Below are 14,049 nucleotides of genomic sequence, written 5' to 3' on the forward strand. Positions count from 1 at the left end.
TTAGTTAACTCTTCTTGTTGTATTGAACTTTTTACCATTATGTAATGTCCTTCTTTGTCTTTTTTCATCTTTGTTGGTTTAAAGTCTGTCTTGTCAGAAACTAGGATTGCAACCCCTGCTTTTTTCTGCTTTTTATTTGCTTGGTAGATGTTCCCTCACCCTTTTATTTTGAGCCTATGTGTGTCCCTGCATGTGAGATGGGTCGCTTGAATACAGCACACCAATTGGTCTTGACTCTTTATCAGCTTGCCATTCTGTGTCTTTTAATTGGGGCATTTAGCTCATTTACATTTAAATTTAATATTGTTATGTGTGAATTTGATCCTGTTATCATGATGCTAACTGGTTATTTTGCAGACTTGTTGATGTAGTTGCTTTATAGCGTCATTGGTCTTTGTCCTTCAGTGTGGTTTTGTAGTGGCTGGTAACAGTTTTTTGTTTATTTGTTTGAATGCTTGTTTGTTTTCATATTTAGTACTTCCTTTAGGAGCTCTCACAAGGTGGGCCTGGTGGTGACAAATTCTCTCAGCATTTGCTTGTCTGAAAAGGATTTTATTTCTCCTTCACTTATGAAGCTTCATTTGGCCATATGTGAAATTCTGGGTTGGGTATTCTTTCTTTAAGAATGCTAAATATTGACCCCTAATCTTTTTTGGCTTGTAGGGTTTCTGCTGAGAGGTCTGCTGTTAGTCTGACGGGCTTCCTTTTGTAGGTTACCTGGCCTTTCTCTCTGGCTGCCCTTAACATTTTTTCTTTCATTTTGACCTTACAGAATCTGATATTATGTGCCTTGGGGTTGATCTTCTTATGGAGTATCTTACTGGGGTTCTCTGGATTTCCTGAATTTGAATGTGGGCCTCTTCTACTAGGTTACGGAAGTTCTTGTGGATGATATCTTGAAGTATGTTTTCCAACTTGGCCCTGTTCTCCCTGTCTCTTTCAGGTACTTCAATCGGTCAGAAGTTTGGTCTTTTTACATAACCCCATAAGTCCTGGAGGTTTTGTTCATTCCTTTTCATTCTTTTCTTTTTTTTTTTTTCCCTAACCTTGTCTGCCTGTCTTGTTTCATCACGATGGTCTTCAAGCTCTGAAATTCTTTCCTGCACTTGGTCTATTCGGCTATCAATAATTGTGGGTGCATTGTGAAGTTCTCATGTTGTGTTTTTCAGGTCCATCAGGTCATTTACGTTCCTCTCTAAACTGGTTATTCTGGTTAACAGCTCCTGTGATGTTTTATCATGGTTGTTAACTTCTTTGCATTGGGTTAGAACATGCTCCTGTAGCTCAGTGAAATTCAATATTACCCACCTTCTGAAGCCTACTTCTGTCAATTCATTCATCTCAGCCTCTGCCCAGTTCTATACCCTTGCCAGAGAGGTGTTGCAATAATTTGGAGGAGGAGAAGTGCTCTGTTTTTTGAGTGTTCAGTGTTTTTTCATTGATTTTTTCTCATCTTTATGAGTTTATCTAGCCTTGAACCTTGAGGCTGCTGACCTTTGAGTGGGGTTTTTGTGGGGGACATTTTTGTTAACGTTGTTGCTGCTTTCTATTTGTTACTCTTTTAACAGTCAGGCCCCTCTTCTGGTTTGTTGGGGGTCCACTCCAGACCCTATTTGCCTGGGTCCCTCACATACCTGAAGGTGTCACCAGTAGAGGCTGCAGAACAGCAAAGATGGCTGCCTGCTCCTTTCTCTGGGAACTCCATCCCAGAGGGGCACCAACCTTATACCAGCAGGAATGGTCCTAAATAAGGTGTCTGGTGACCCTTATTGGGGGGGTCTCACCCAGTCAGGAGGCATGGGATCAATAATTCACTTAACAAAGCACTCCAGCTGGCCTTTGGCAGAGGGGGTGTACTGTGGTAGGGGGAATACCACTCATCTGTACTTCCCAGGTTCTGCAGAGCCATCGGGGGAAAGACTAAGTCTACTGATCCATAGAGACCATGGCTGCCCCTCCTGCAAGCGGCTGCATCCCAGGGACACCAGAATTCTGTCTGTACATCCCTAGCTGGGATGTACAGACAGAAATTCCTGCAGAGAGGCCCCATCCAGTGAGGAGGGATGGGTCAGGGTCCAGCCTAAAGGGGTAGTATGGCCATGATCCGCCACAGCCGCTGTGCTACACTTTGAGGAATTCTTCCTGAGTCCAAACCGCTCAGTCTTCCACCAGCAGGGAAAAAGTGGCAGACTGGAGCTGCAATTATGGCTGCCACCACTTCCCACAGGATTCAGTCATCTTAGGCAGCAGGCAGCTGCAGTGATGGCAGCTGCCCCTCCCCTCAGGAACTTGGTAATCTTAGTCTCTAGCTGAGTGACCTCCAAGAATCTGCACAGCTCTGTGCTTGGGACCCAAGGCCCTGGTCGCATAGGCTCACAAAGGGGATCTCCTGATTTGCGGGTTGCACAGATTCTTCGAAAAAGCATGGTTTTCTGGGTGGGGGAGCACACCCACCACTTTGCTTGGCTGGGAGCGGGAGCTCCCCTTATTACTTGCAGCTCCCAGGTGGGCCTTTGTTCCACTCTGCTTTTCCTGGCTCTCTGTGGGTTGTGCCAACTGCCTAGTCAGTCCCAATGAGAGAACTTGGATACCTCAGTTGCTGGTGCAGGATTCACATGCAGTTTTCGTTCTTCTCTCGCTGTTTTTATTCTTCTGGGTGCGAGCCTCTGGCCGCAGCTATTTCCAGTCAATCATCTTGGTCCCTCCACCCAACAATACTTTTTTATAAAGAGTTATTCACTGAAGATTGAGTAAATGGATGAATGGATGGAAGGCCAAGGATATCTTCGATTATTTAGTGATAGTTAATATGGATATAGGAACAACATTATTTTTCCAAGGCTTACATGTAATAGAAAAAAATCCTTCATCTATCAGGTAGTGGTGATAGAAATAAGTTACAAATGACAGTGTAATTATTAAATACAATAAACTAAGTTGTATAAAGGTGTTGGCTAATCATATAATAGAGTTAGCAATTACACAGCACAAGCGTTATTATATCTTTTCCTTCATCTGTGGCAATCATTCTAAGTAATCCTATTACTCTGTTTAGGGGGGGTTCAGTTAAAACCTGAGAATGTTTATCTAGTTGTTGTAACCACTACCCATCAGTTGGACATTGAATATAAGGTGAAACCTGCCTGATATAAAGCCTCTAGTTTATATTTAATAAGGATGAGGAAAAAAGTAGTTACTAGTTCAAGGAATAGTTTTAGTTCTGTCTCATTACTGAAACCTGCAGTTCTTACACTTTTCTTCTTAATCCTGGAAGTGACTATGTAATATTGAGGTTTGCCTTTTTTCTACTTGAACCCATATATTTGTGTCTTCTTTAACGGGATTAGTGTTTTTTCCACTATCCCTGTAATTCAGAAAGGATGATCTTAATTCTCTTTAAAGTGAGTTTCCTCTTTCTACCTAAGATTGAACTGAAAATTGATTCTTCATTGCCTTGAAACATGACCATCAAGTTATTTCCTGTGCAACATTATTAAATATCTCTTGGCAACAGCAACTCTAGATTTTAGGTTTTAATCAAAATTTTCTAACATCATATAGGCTACACATTAATTATACTGTCAATTAATTATATTGTCGATAGTAATTGCCTGTGTAATAGCAGGGCTTTTAATTTTTTGAATGTAGTGTGCAGGGTACTTTGAATAATAGATGAAGTTTGGTTCAAAGAAACAGGCTGTTGAAACTTCACCGAACCAGACCAAGAATATAAATTGGACACACTGGATGTTCACTTTTATTCTTTTTTTTTTTTTTTTTTGTGACACGGAGTCTCACTCTGTTGCCAGGCTGGAGTGCAGTGGCACAATCTCAACTCACTGCAACCTCTGTCACCCGGGTTCAAGTGATTCTCCTGCCTCAGCCTCCTGGGTAGCTGGGACTACAGGTGCACACCACCACGCCTGGCTAATTTTTTGTATTTTTAGTAGAGACGGGCTTTCACCGTGTTGGACAGGATGGTCTCGATCTCTTGACCTTATGATCCACCTGCCTTGGCCTCCCAAAGTGCTTGGATTACAGGCATGAGCCACTGCACCTGGCCTTTTTATTCTTATATAAAGAAGTACAAGACAATATCATATTGGAAGTATATCATTCACATTTTTTAAAAAAAAAATTATTGGTCTGTCTGACAAGAGATAGCTATGAACTTATCCTCCTTCTTTTTTGTAGAGTAACTAAAAAGCATGATTAGGCCAAACTAGAAGGAGTGATAATGTTGTGAATAGAGGACTCTGGTAAATTCCCATATTTCCTGTGTAGGAGTCATGGTTGCACTGGCTATGTAACAGGTCCTAGAGCTAGTCAGAAAGCCCACTGTGAAGATGAGAACAGAACAATAAAACCAAGGGAAGAGTACAGTGAATCTCTGACTTTATAAGTTTTCTTTTTACTGCTTAGATGTCAAACATCTGAATAAAAACTGAATAATTTATCATCTCATGTAGACATAGCTACCACTTCTCTGTGAACTCTGAAATTTATGTATTTGAAGCAAATATGATCTTTATGTATTTGAAGCAAATATTAAATTTATGAAATATGATAATATGAAATTCATGTATTTGAAGCAAATATGATCTTAAAAATAGAAAACCATGTAGTTTAGTGGAAAGATGTTAATTTTGTAACCAAACAGGAAAGGATATCAATCCCAGTTTTGCCGCTTATTAGCTGTAAGTCTTAGGCAAGTGAACAAAAAAATTCAGCCACAGTTTCATTTTTGTATAACAGAAATACATATCTGTCTTGCTGTTTTCAGAATTAGAAGCAATGTATATTAATGCCCATATAGGCACTTATTAATAGTGCTTATTATCATTATTGTTTGTAATGCTATAATATTGTTATTTATCCTATACTCTCAATGAATAACTACATTGAGTATATAGTACATTTTATTATTTATATTGCTATCACTACATGATACATGTAAGGAAAATATAATGCTGACCAAATGTAAAATTTAGATATTTTAATTACGATTTTCTTTCTTTCAGAATTACTTACTGTCATCTACCTTTCCAGAGTAAATGGCTTTATGTTGGAACAGAAAGAGGAAATACACATATTGTAAATATTGAATCTTTCATTCTTTCTGGATACGTTATCATGTGGAACAAGGCAATTGAACTGTAAGTTTGAACTTGGATATCACTTTATTGGCTTAAGTACTTCATATAGTTATGTAACATATAGGTCAAATTACAGTTAATTGATATACATCTATTACTAATTTATAATGAATTTGAGTGAAAAGTTCAGTAAAATAACTTAAAGCCATAAAAGCTTTTAAAAATACATATTACAATATTTTAGGCTTTCCAAATACCATAAATAATTAAGGTTTATGTCTAAAAATTTGATGACAAAATAGTAAGGCTTACTCTGCAAGTTATACATGGAAATCTCACTTCATTATAATCAAGCTTAATATAGCCACTTTCAGTGAGAATGAATTGTGTTATGTAAAAATAATCATGATCACTGCATATGATTTTAATGCTTGTAGCTTATTCTTTACTTGCCTCATTAAAATATTGTTCTGGGCTCAAATATCTTTTAGGTTATGTTATATATAGTTTTTTTTGGGTATATGATTGATAGCAATTACCACTTTGGCTTTGGCACTGATATTTAAGTTTCTGTACATGTAAAATGTGAAATTCTCCAAATACCAAACTGTGGAATTTCAAGCCATCTGTATTAGACCACTTTGCATTGCTATAGAGGAATCCCTGAGACAGGATAATTTATATAAAAAAGAGGTTCAATTGGCTTATGGTTCTACAGGCTTTACAGGAAGCATGGTGCTGGCATCTGCTTAGCTTCCAGCACGGCCTCAGGAAGCTTACAATCATGGTAGAAGTTAGGAGCAGGCATGTCACATAGTGAAAGCAGGAGCAACAAGAGGAGATGGGGGGAGGTGCTACACACTTTTAAATAACAAGATCTCACAAGAATTCATTCACTACTGCAAGAACTCACTTACTATGGCAAGAACTCACTATTACAAGAAGAGCCCTAAGGGAATGGTGGTAAACCATTCAAGAGAAATCCACTTCCCATGATCAAAGTACCTCCCACTAGGCCCCACCTTCAGCATTAGGGATTACAATTCAACATGAGCTTTGGGCAGGGGCAAATATCCAAACTATATCACCGTCTATTTGTAGTATATACATAAGCAATTCTTCTACTAAAATTATTAATCAGAAAAACAACTTTTATTTAATACATGTTTATGCTCTGTACATATTAGGTCCTTGATAAGATGTTTGACTTGAAGCTGGCTCATTTTCTGCCTCATATACAGTCTCTAAGTTACAAAATTATTCTGCAAAATTCTGATTAAAACACCCTATTTTTGTGAAACTTGATTCTGGAAATAAATCTTTTACCTAGTCTTAATGTTTCAATATGCATGTATATTGCTTCATAAGGAAGGTTGTTACTAGTTATACTCTTGTCATGATACTCCTTTTGTATTATGTCTGAATGGGTCTTTTATTAATGATAATTCTTTCTCCCTCATTAGATTAGGAACTGCTCCAGAGCAGGATTTTTTTTTTTATTGTTCTTTTCTTGTTCCTCATACTTGGCTTATTTCTATGCTTTCCAAAGTAGATACTAAATGATTGATGACATTATTGAAGCATCAGTATGATAAATTGTTACATACACACTGCTATTGACTTACAACTTTCACTTAGGTTTTCAATTGGTTTGAGCTATTTTGCTCGTTTTATTGTTCTGTGTGAATATTTCTAAAAACGTTAATCCTATAAACAATTATGTTTCCCCCCAAAGTTACTTTATTAGGTATTTGGGAGGGTCCTTTTTGCCTGTAATCCTAGTCCTATAAAAGGAATAAAAGGGCTGAATTTAATAGCTTTTACATAATATTGTTTCAGGATATTGATAAAAACACATAGGCTTAGATGAACAAGAGAAGATTCAGTTACAGAACTTTTAAACAAATTCAATATTAGTGAAAATATATAGATGCATCATTTATGTTCAGGTTGAATGCTGCTAAAGTAATTGAGAATAATTTATTGTCTTAAGCAAATCAAACATTTCACCACTCTTGCAATGCTGTTCTTATATCCATTTATGTAACAAATCCTTTTCATGGTTCAGATTACTACCTGAACTAGTGACTTATACTTTATTTTTATGTATTTATATAGTCTATACAATTTCAAGACTAATTGAAGAGTTTTAAAAATGTATATTATAAGGGAGGCTAAAATCGGGAGAAATTAAAGAGCTGAAATAAGGCATTTTTATTTTTCATAATATTATACACATGATTCAGCATTAGAATAGCATCTACTATTTTATATATAAACATGTGTTTTATGGAGTTGTACATGCCTCTGAAAATGTTCTTGAAATATCTCTGAGCAATTATTAGTAAACCACATGCCATCACTTCCTGAATGTCTCTTGATTTATTTAGACCAGATTTCCAAAAATATGTTCCATAGAATTCTAATTCCACTGTGACAGATAACATTTTAAATGCCAATTTCCAATCTCCCAGAACTGTCTTTTCATTGCTGTCTACCTCTAGTGATACATTAGAAAATGTATGTAATTTCCTGTTAATATGTGTGAAGTGTATGGGACAGTAATAAAATATGCATTTAATTAAGAAGACTCATTTAATACATATAATTTTAGTCCATGAATTTTAATAATATATTTTCTAAGTAGGACAAATGCAAGAATTATCTTTAAAAAATGAGATTGTTTCTATTTTAAGTCCTTATTGAAATATTTTTCATTTAATGTTTATTTTTCAGCTTGTTTCAATTTTAATGAATTATTCTAATTGTAATTAGAGGCAATTCCCAAGAGTATGAATAGTTGTGTTTCCAAAATGTATATATTGGTTATTTGGAACCTGGGACAAATTTTTCATTTAAACAGTGATATTTGAAGAATACCTTATAAAATAACAGTATAGAACTAAACTACCATTAAAAAATATTTATATGGGAAAATATATTCCAGGTGATAGCATAGAAACAGTTATTTCTGTAGGGCAACCCTAACATTTTTTTTAAAACATAAGCTTTTTTCCACATATGATTAAGATTTGAGCGTGAAATTTATAATCAAATCATGAAAGTAAAAGACTCATGTTTAACATCGTTCACGCATCATTCAAGCATGTTTATTGAGCTTTATTATATGATAGATACTAGAAACAACTATGAACAAAGAAGACATAATTTCTATCCTGTTGGGACTTCCAGTTTAATGAAGGCAAAGTTAAATAAAAAGGCAATTACAATATATTGGTAATACAATATGGCAATTTCATAAGAAGGACATCTATTATAATATAGACATGGGCTCTCAAAGTGGTATCTGTGAAGAATGCTACATCTACACTGAGATCCAAGGGGTGAGTTTCAGTTAGATGAGTAAAATACCAGGGACAAGGACATTCCAGGCAGAGGGAATAGAATATTTAAAGGATGGGAATGTAAGATAATTTTCTGTTCTATGCCCAGAAATTTTAAGTACTACAGTTTTTAGTTTGTTGGAATGGCTGGGGGATAGGATAGCAAGAGATAAAGCTGGAAGGTAATCAGGTTTTATAACATGAAAGGTCTTGTAAGCCAATTTGAGAAGTTCAGACTTTAAGACTAATAGGGAGCTAGATTTTGAGGGTTGTAAGCAGATCTCAATCAAATCTATATTTTAGGAGTACTACCCTGAATGCAGGTATGGAGAAATAATTGGAGAGAAAGGAAGACTGTGTTCTTGGTAAAAATTATGTTGGTGGTTGTAGGAGTGGAGATAAACGAACACATTAATGAAATACTTAAAAGAGGTAGGATGACTTCCCAGTGTCTGCCTTGAGCAATGGTGTATAATGGTGCCATTTAGTGAAAGTGCAAGAGATTGAGTAGGTTGAGAGTAAAATAATAAGTTCAATTTTAGGTCCATTGAATTGTATGTGTTTATAAGACTTTTAAGTGGAGTTGGTGTAGAAGAATGGTAAGAGGCAGGATATATGGATCTGAAGGTAATGAGCGATAGAATTTATGGGGTTGTTAAAACCAGATGAAAAGATGAAATTGTGCATGAAGAGTATGTAGAGAAAAGTTAGCAAACTAATAGCCATTGAACTAATTATGACTCATAGATATGTTTTGTTTTGGCCATCAGAGTATTTAAAGATGCTCTGAATTATTATTTTCTAATATTTAAATATTGGTAGAATGAAGATAAAAATTTGGACTTTTTGGTGAAACAATCCTAGTCTAGCATTCCTGTATGGCAATAATCAACTGCAAATGAATAGTAACTTTCCTTATGTAGGTGGGTAATGTGCTATCCAGGTTGGTACAGTGCTTATTCAGCCTATTTAACTCATTTGCAATACCTGCCTTATTCCTGTAGGATTTTGAATTTGTGGCCATATGGGAATGCATGGCAGTCTAGGACAGGATACCATAGAATATGAACATTTAAGATATGGGAAGATAATGAAAAGTCCATAATGGAAACTAATATCAAGAAGGCTACTTTAGTGAATGGGAGAAAGATAACTAAATAGGGATACCTAGAAAAATTACTGCACATTTTTTTAGGTGGCTAGTACATGACAATAATTCATTGATAATTCTATCTAAAGTAATTTTTTTGTAATTTTCAGAATCCAGAGTCCACAGATGCTTTTTTTATTTTTAGGTCAATTTCTCATGACCATAAGTTTTGCCAGGAGTGCTTTGTGGGTTTTGGAAGTTTAATGTTAGGGAACAAGCCAGAAGAAATATCCCAAAATATTAATAGGCATTACCTCTACGCAGTGAAATAATGTGAATGCTTTTTCCTCTTCATTTTTGATGTGTTCTACCTTTGTTTAAGATAATAAATAGCGAGTGAACAAGATGGCGAATAAGATGACTCCAGTCTTCCAGCTCCCAGCCAGCGACACAGAAGACCATTTAGGCATTTCAACTGAGGTACTACAGGTTCATCTCTCGCAAGTGGGAAGGGTGTTTTCAGCTGCAGCCCACACGACCAGCGAGAGCTGAAGCAAGGGCGAGGCATTGCCTCACCTGGGAAGTGCAAGGGGGAGGAATCCCTTTTCTAGCCAGGGGCAGCACACACAACAGGAGAGTCGGGTAACTCCCACCCCAATGCACTGGCTTTGAGCAAGCAGGCACACCAAGGAGATCATATCCCACACCTGGCTGGGAGGGTCCCACCCACGGAGCCTCCCTCATTGCTAGCAGTCTGTGTGATCTACGGCAAGGCATGGCGGAGGCTGGGGAGGCGCCATGCTCAGGCTTAGGAAGCCAGGTAAACAAAGCTGCTGGGAACTGGGTGGGCTCACAGCAGCTCAAAGCTCTACCTGTGTCTCTGTAGACTCACCTCTGGGGCGGGGCACAGTAAGCAATAACAAAAGCTTGTAGATACCTCTGCAGCCCAAACAAAATGACCGCCGACAGCTTTGAAGAGGCAGTGGATCTCCCAACACGGAGGATCGAGATCTACAGAGGGACAGACTCCTGCTCCAGCGGGTCCCTGACCCCTGAGTAGCCTAACTTGGGAGACGCAGCATCCCCCATAGAGGCGTCCCTCTGACACCCACACACCTCACAGGGGTGGAGTACACCTTGAGAGAGGAAGCCCAAACATAAAGAATCAGACAGGTACACTTGCTGTTCAGAAAATTCTATCTTCCTGCAGTCTCTGCTGCTGATGCAAACAAACAGGGGTCTGGAGTGGACCTCAAGCAATCTCCAACAGACCACCAGCTGAGGGTCCTGACTGTTAGAGGAAAACTATCAAACAGGAAGGACACCTACCTCAAAACCACATCACCATCATCCAAAGAAGACCAGGGCAGATAAAGCCTGAAGATGGGAAAAAGCAGGGAGGCAGCTGGAAATTCAAAAACAAAAGCTCTGGCAAGGGCGCCCAGCTCATGTAACAGGACCAAGCTGGACGGAGGAATGACTTTGGCCAGATGAGAGAAGAGAGGCTTCAGTCGTAAATTTCTCAGAGCTAAAAAGGAGAATTCGTGCCAGCAAAGAAACTAAAATCTTGAAAAAAAGTGTGGAAAAGTGTGACTAGACTAATTAATGCAGAGAGGTCATATGAAATGAAAGAGATGAAAAGCATGACCGCAATCGTGACAAATGTCACACAAGCTTCAGTAATACCGACCTAGATCAACTGGAAGAAAAGAGTATCAGCGATTGGGATCAAATGAATGAAAATGAAGCGAGAAAACCAAAAGAAAAGAAGAAAAAAGAAATGACAAAGCCTGCAGAAGTATGGGATTATGTAAAAGACCAAATCTCGTCTGATTGGGGTGCCTGAGAAAGTGAGGGGAAAATGGAACCAAGTTGGAAAAGCTCTTCAGGATACATCAGGAGAACTTCCCCAACCTAGTAGGGCGGCCAACATTCAAATCAGAGAAATACAGAAACGCCACAAAGATGCTCCTCGAGAAGAGCAACTCAAGACACATAATTGCCAGATTCACCAAAGTTGAAATGAAGGAAAAATCTTAAGGGCAATAGCCAGAGAGAGAAAGACCGGTTACCCTGGAGGAAGCCATCAGACTCACAACAGATCTCTCGACAGAAGCTCTCTCAAGCCAGAAATTGAGGCCAATATTAACATTCTTAAAAGAAAAGAATTTTAAACCCGGAATTTCATATCAGCAAACTAAGTTTCGCATATAAGTGAAGGAGAAATAAAATCCTTTACACAGATAAATATCTTAGAATTTTACTAGGCCTGCCTTACAGAGACCACAGAAGGAGTACTAAACATGGAAAGGAACAACCCGGTGCCAACCATCTCAAAAGCTTGTGCCAAATGTAAAGACCATCGAGGCTGGGAAAAGTATCAACTAATGAGCAAAATAGCAGTTAATGTGACGGGATCAAGTTCACACATAACAATCTTAACCTTAAATGTAAAATGGACTAAATGCTCAATTAAGAACACAGACTGGCAAACTGGATAAAGTCCAAAGACCCATCAGTCTGCTGTATTCCAGGAGACTATCTCCTGCACTTGGGAACATACATAGGCTCAAAATAAAGGGGATGGAGGAAGATTTACCAAGCAAATGGAGGAGAACAAAAAGCGGGGGTTGCAATACTGGTCTCTGATAAAACAGACTTTAAACCATCAAAATCAAAAGGAACGAAGGCCATTACATAATGGTAAAGGGATCAATTCAACAGGAAGAGCTAACTATCCTAAGTATATATGCACCCAATACAGGAGCACCCAGATTCATAGAAAACAAGTCCTTGAGACTTACAAAGAGACTTGAACTCCCATACAATAATAATGGGAGACTTCAGCACTCCACATCTTAGACAGATCAGCGAGACAGAAAGTTAACAGGATATCCAGGAATTGAGACTCATCTCTAAAACCTGGCAGGCATCTATAGAACTCTCCACCCCAAATCAACAGAATATACATTCTTCTCAGCACCACATGGAGTACTTATTCCAAAATTGACCCAGCGTGGTTAGATAAAGCACTCCCTCAGCAAATGTACAAGAACAGAAATTATTACAAACTGTCTCTCTCAGACCACGTGTTTTAATCAAACTAGAACTCAGGACAGAAACTCAATCAAAACCGCTCAACTACCACATGGGAAACTGAACAACCTGCTCCTGAATGACTACTGGGTACATATGAAATGAAGAAGAGGCGAAATAAGATGTTATGCTTTGAAACCAATGAGAACAAAAGATACAACATACCAGAATCTCTGGGACACATTTAAAAGCAGTGTGTAGAGGAGATTTATAACACTAAATACCCACAAGAGAGAAAGCAGGAAGAGATCTAAAATTGACACTCTAACATACATGAATTAAAGAATTAGAGAAGCAAGAGCAAATACATTGAGAAAACTGGCAGAGGCTAGAAATAACTAAGATCAGGGAGAACTAGGAAGGAGATAGAATTACAAAAAAACCCTCAAAATCAATGAGATCAGAATTTGGTTTTTTGAAAGAGATCAACAAATTGGAAAGGCAATGAGGGCTTACTAGCAAGACTAATAAAAGAAAAAGAGAAAAAGAGTAAATCGGCCTTAATTAAAATGATAAAGGGGATATCATCACCGACCCCACAGAAATACAAACTACCATCAGAGAATACTATAAACACCTCTACACAAATAAACTGGAAAATCTACAAGTAATGGATAATTTCCTGGACACTTACTCTTCAAAGACTAAACCAGGAAGAAGTTGAATCCCTGAATAGATAATAGCAGGCTCTGAAATTGAGGGCAGCAGTGCCTACCAACCAAAAGTCCAGGACCAGATGGATTCACAGCTGAATTCACCAGAAGTACAAGGGAGGAGTTGGTACCACCAGCTACCATTATTCCAATCAATAGAAAAGAATCCTCCTAACTCATTTTATGAGGCCAACATCATCCTGATGCAAAGCCTGGCAGAGACACACAACAAAAAAGAGGAATTTTTAGACCAATATCCCTGATGAACTCGATGCAAAATCCTCAATAAAAATACTGGCAAGCAGTTCAGCAACACATCAAAAGCTTATCCACCATCAAGTGGGAGCTACCATCCTATAGGATACAGGCTACAGTTCAACATTAGCAAATCAATATAATCCCACAGCATATAAACAGAACCAAAGACAAAATTACATGTGGTTATCTCAATGTAGATGTTCTGAAAGAGCGACAAAATTCAACATTCATGCTAAAAGCAGCTCAATAAATTAAGTTGATGAGTGGAGCGTGCCTCAAAATAAAGTTCTAAGAGCTATTTATGGTATAAAACCCACAGCCAATATCATACTGAATGGGCAAAGCTGGAAAAATTCCCTTTGAAAGCTGGCGCAGGGTAGGGATGCCCTCACCACTCTATTCCAGCAGTGCTGGAAGTTCTGGCTGGAGGCAATTAGGCAGAGAGAAAGAAATCAGAGAATTGTCGGTTAGAAAAACAGGAAAAGAAGTCAAATTGTCCCTGTTTAAGATGA

At 38.0% G+C, this 14,049-nt stretch overlaps 1 protein-coding gene across 1 annotated transcript in view; it reads left to right on the forward strand.

Annotated features, from left to right (window-relative positions):
* Positions 1 to 14,049, forward strand: part of STXBP5L (syntaxin binding protein 5 like) — a 488,571-nt gene that overhangs the window by 178,911 nt on the left and 295,611 nt on the right. Inside the window, exon 6 of the mRNA XM_017955191.3 lies at positions 5,022 to 5,156. Within this exon, the coding sequence (XP_017810680.1) occupies positions 5,022 to 5,156 (135 nt within the window). The remainder of the gene's footprint in view (positions 1 to 5,021; positions 5,157 to 14,049) is intronic.

Source organism: Papio anubis, chromosome 2 (genome assembly GCF_008728515.1).
Source record: "Papio anubis isolate 15944 chromosome 2, Panubis1.0, whole genome shotgun sequence".
NCBI classification, from domain to species: Eukaryota; Metazoa; Chordata; class Mammalia; order Primates; family Cercopithecidae; genus Papio; species Papio anubis.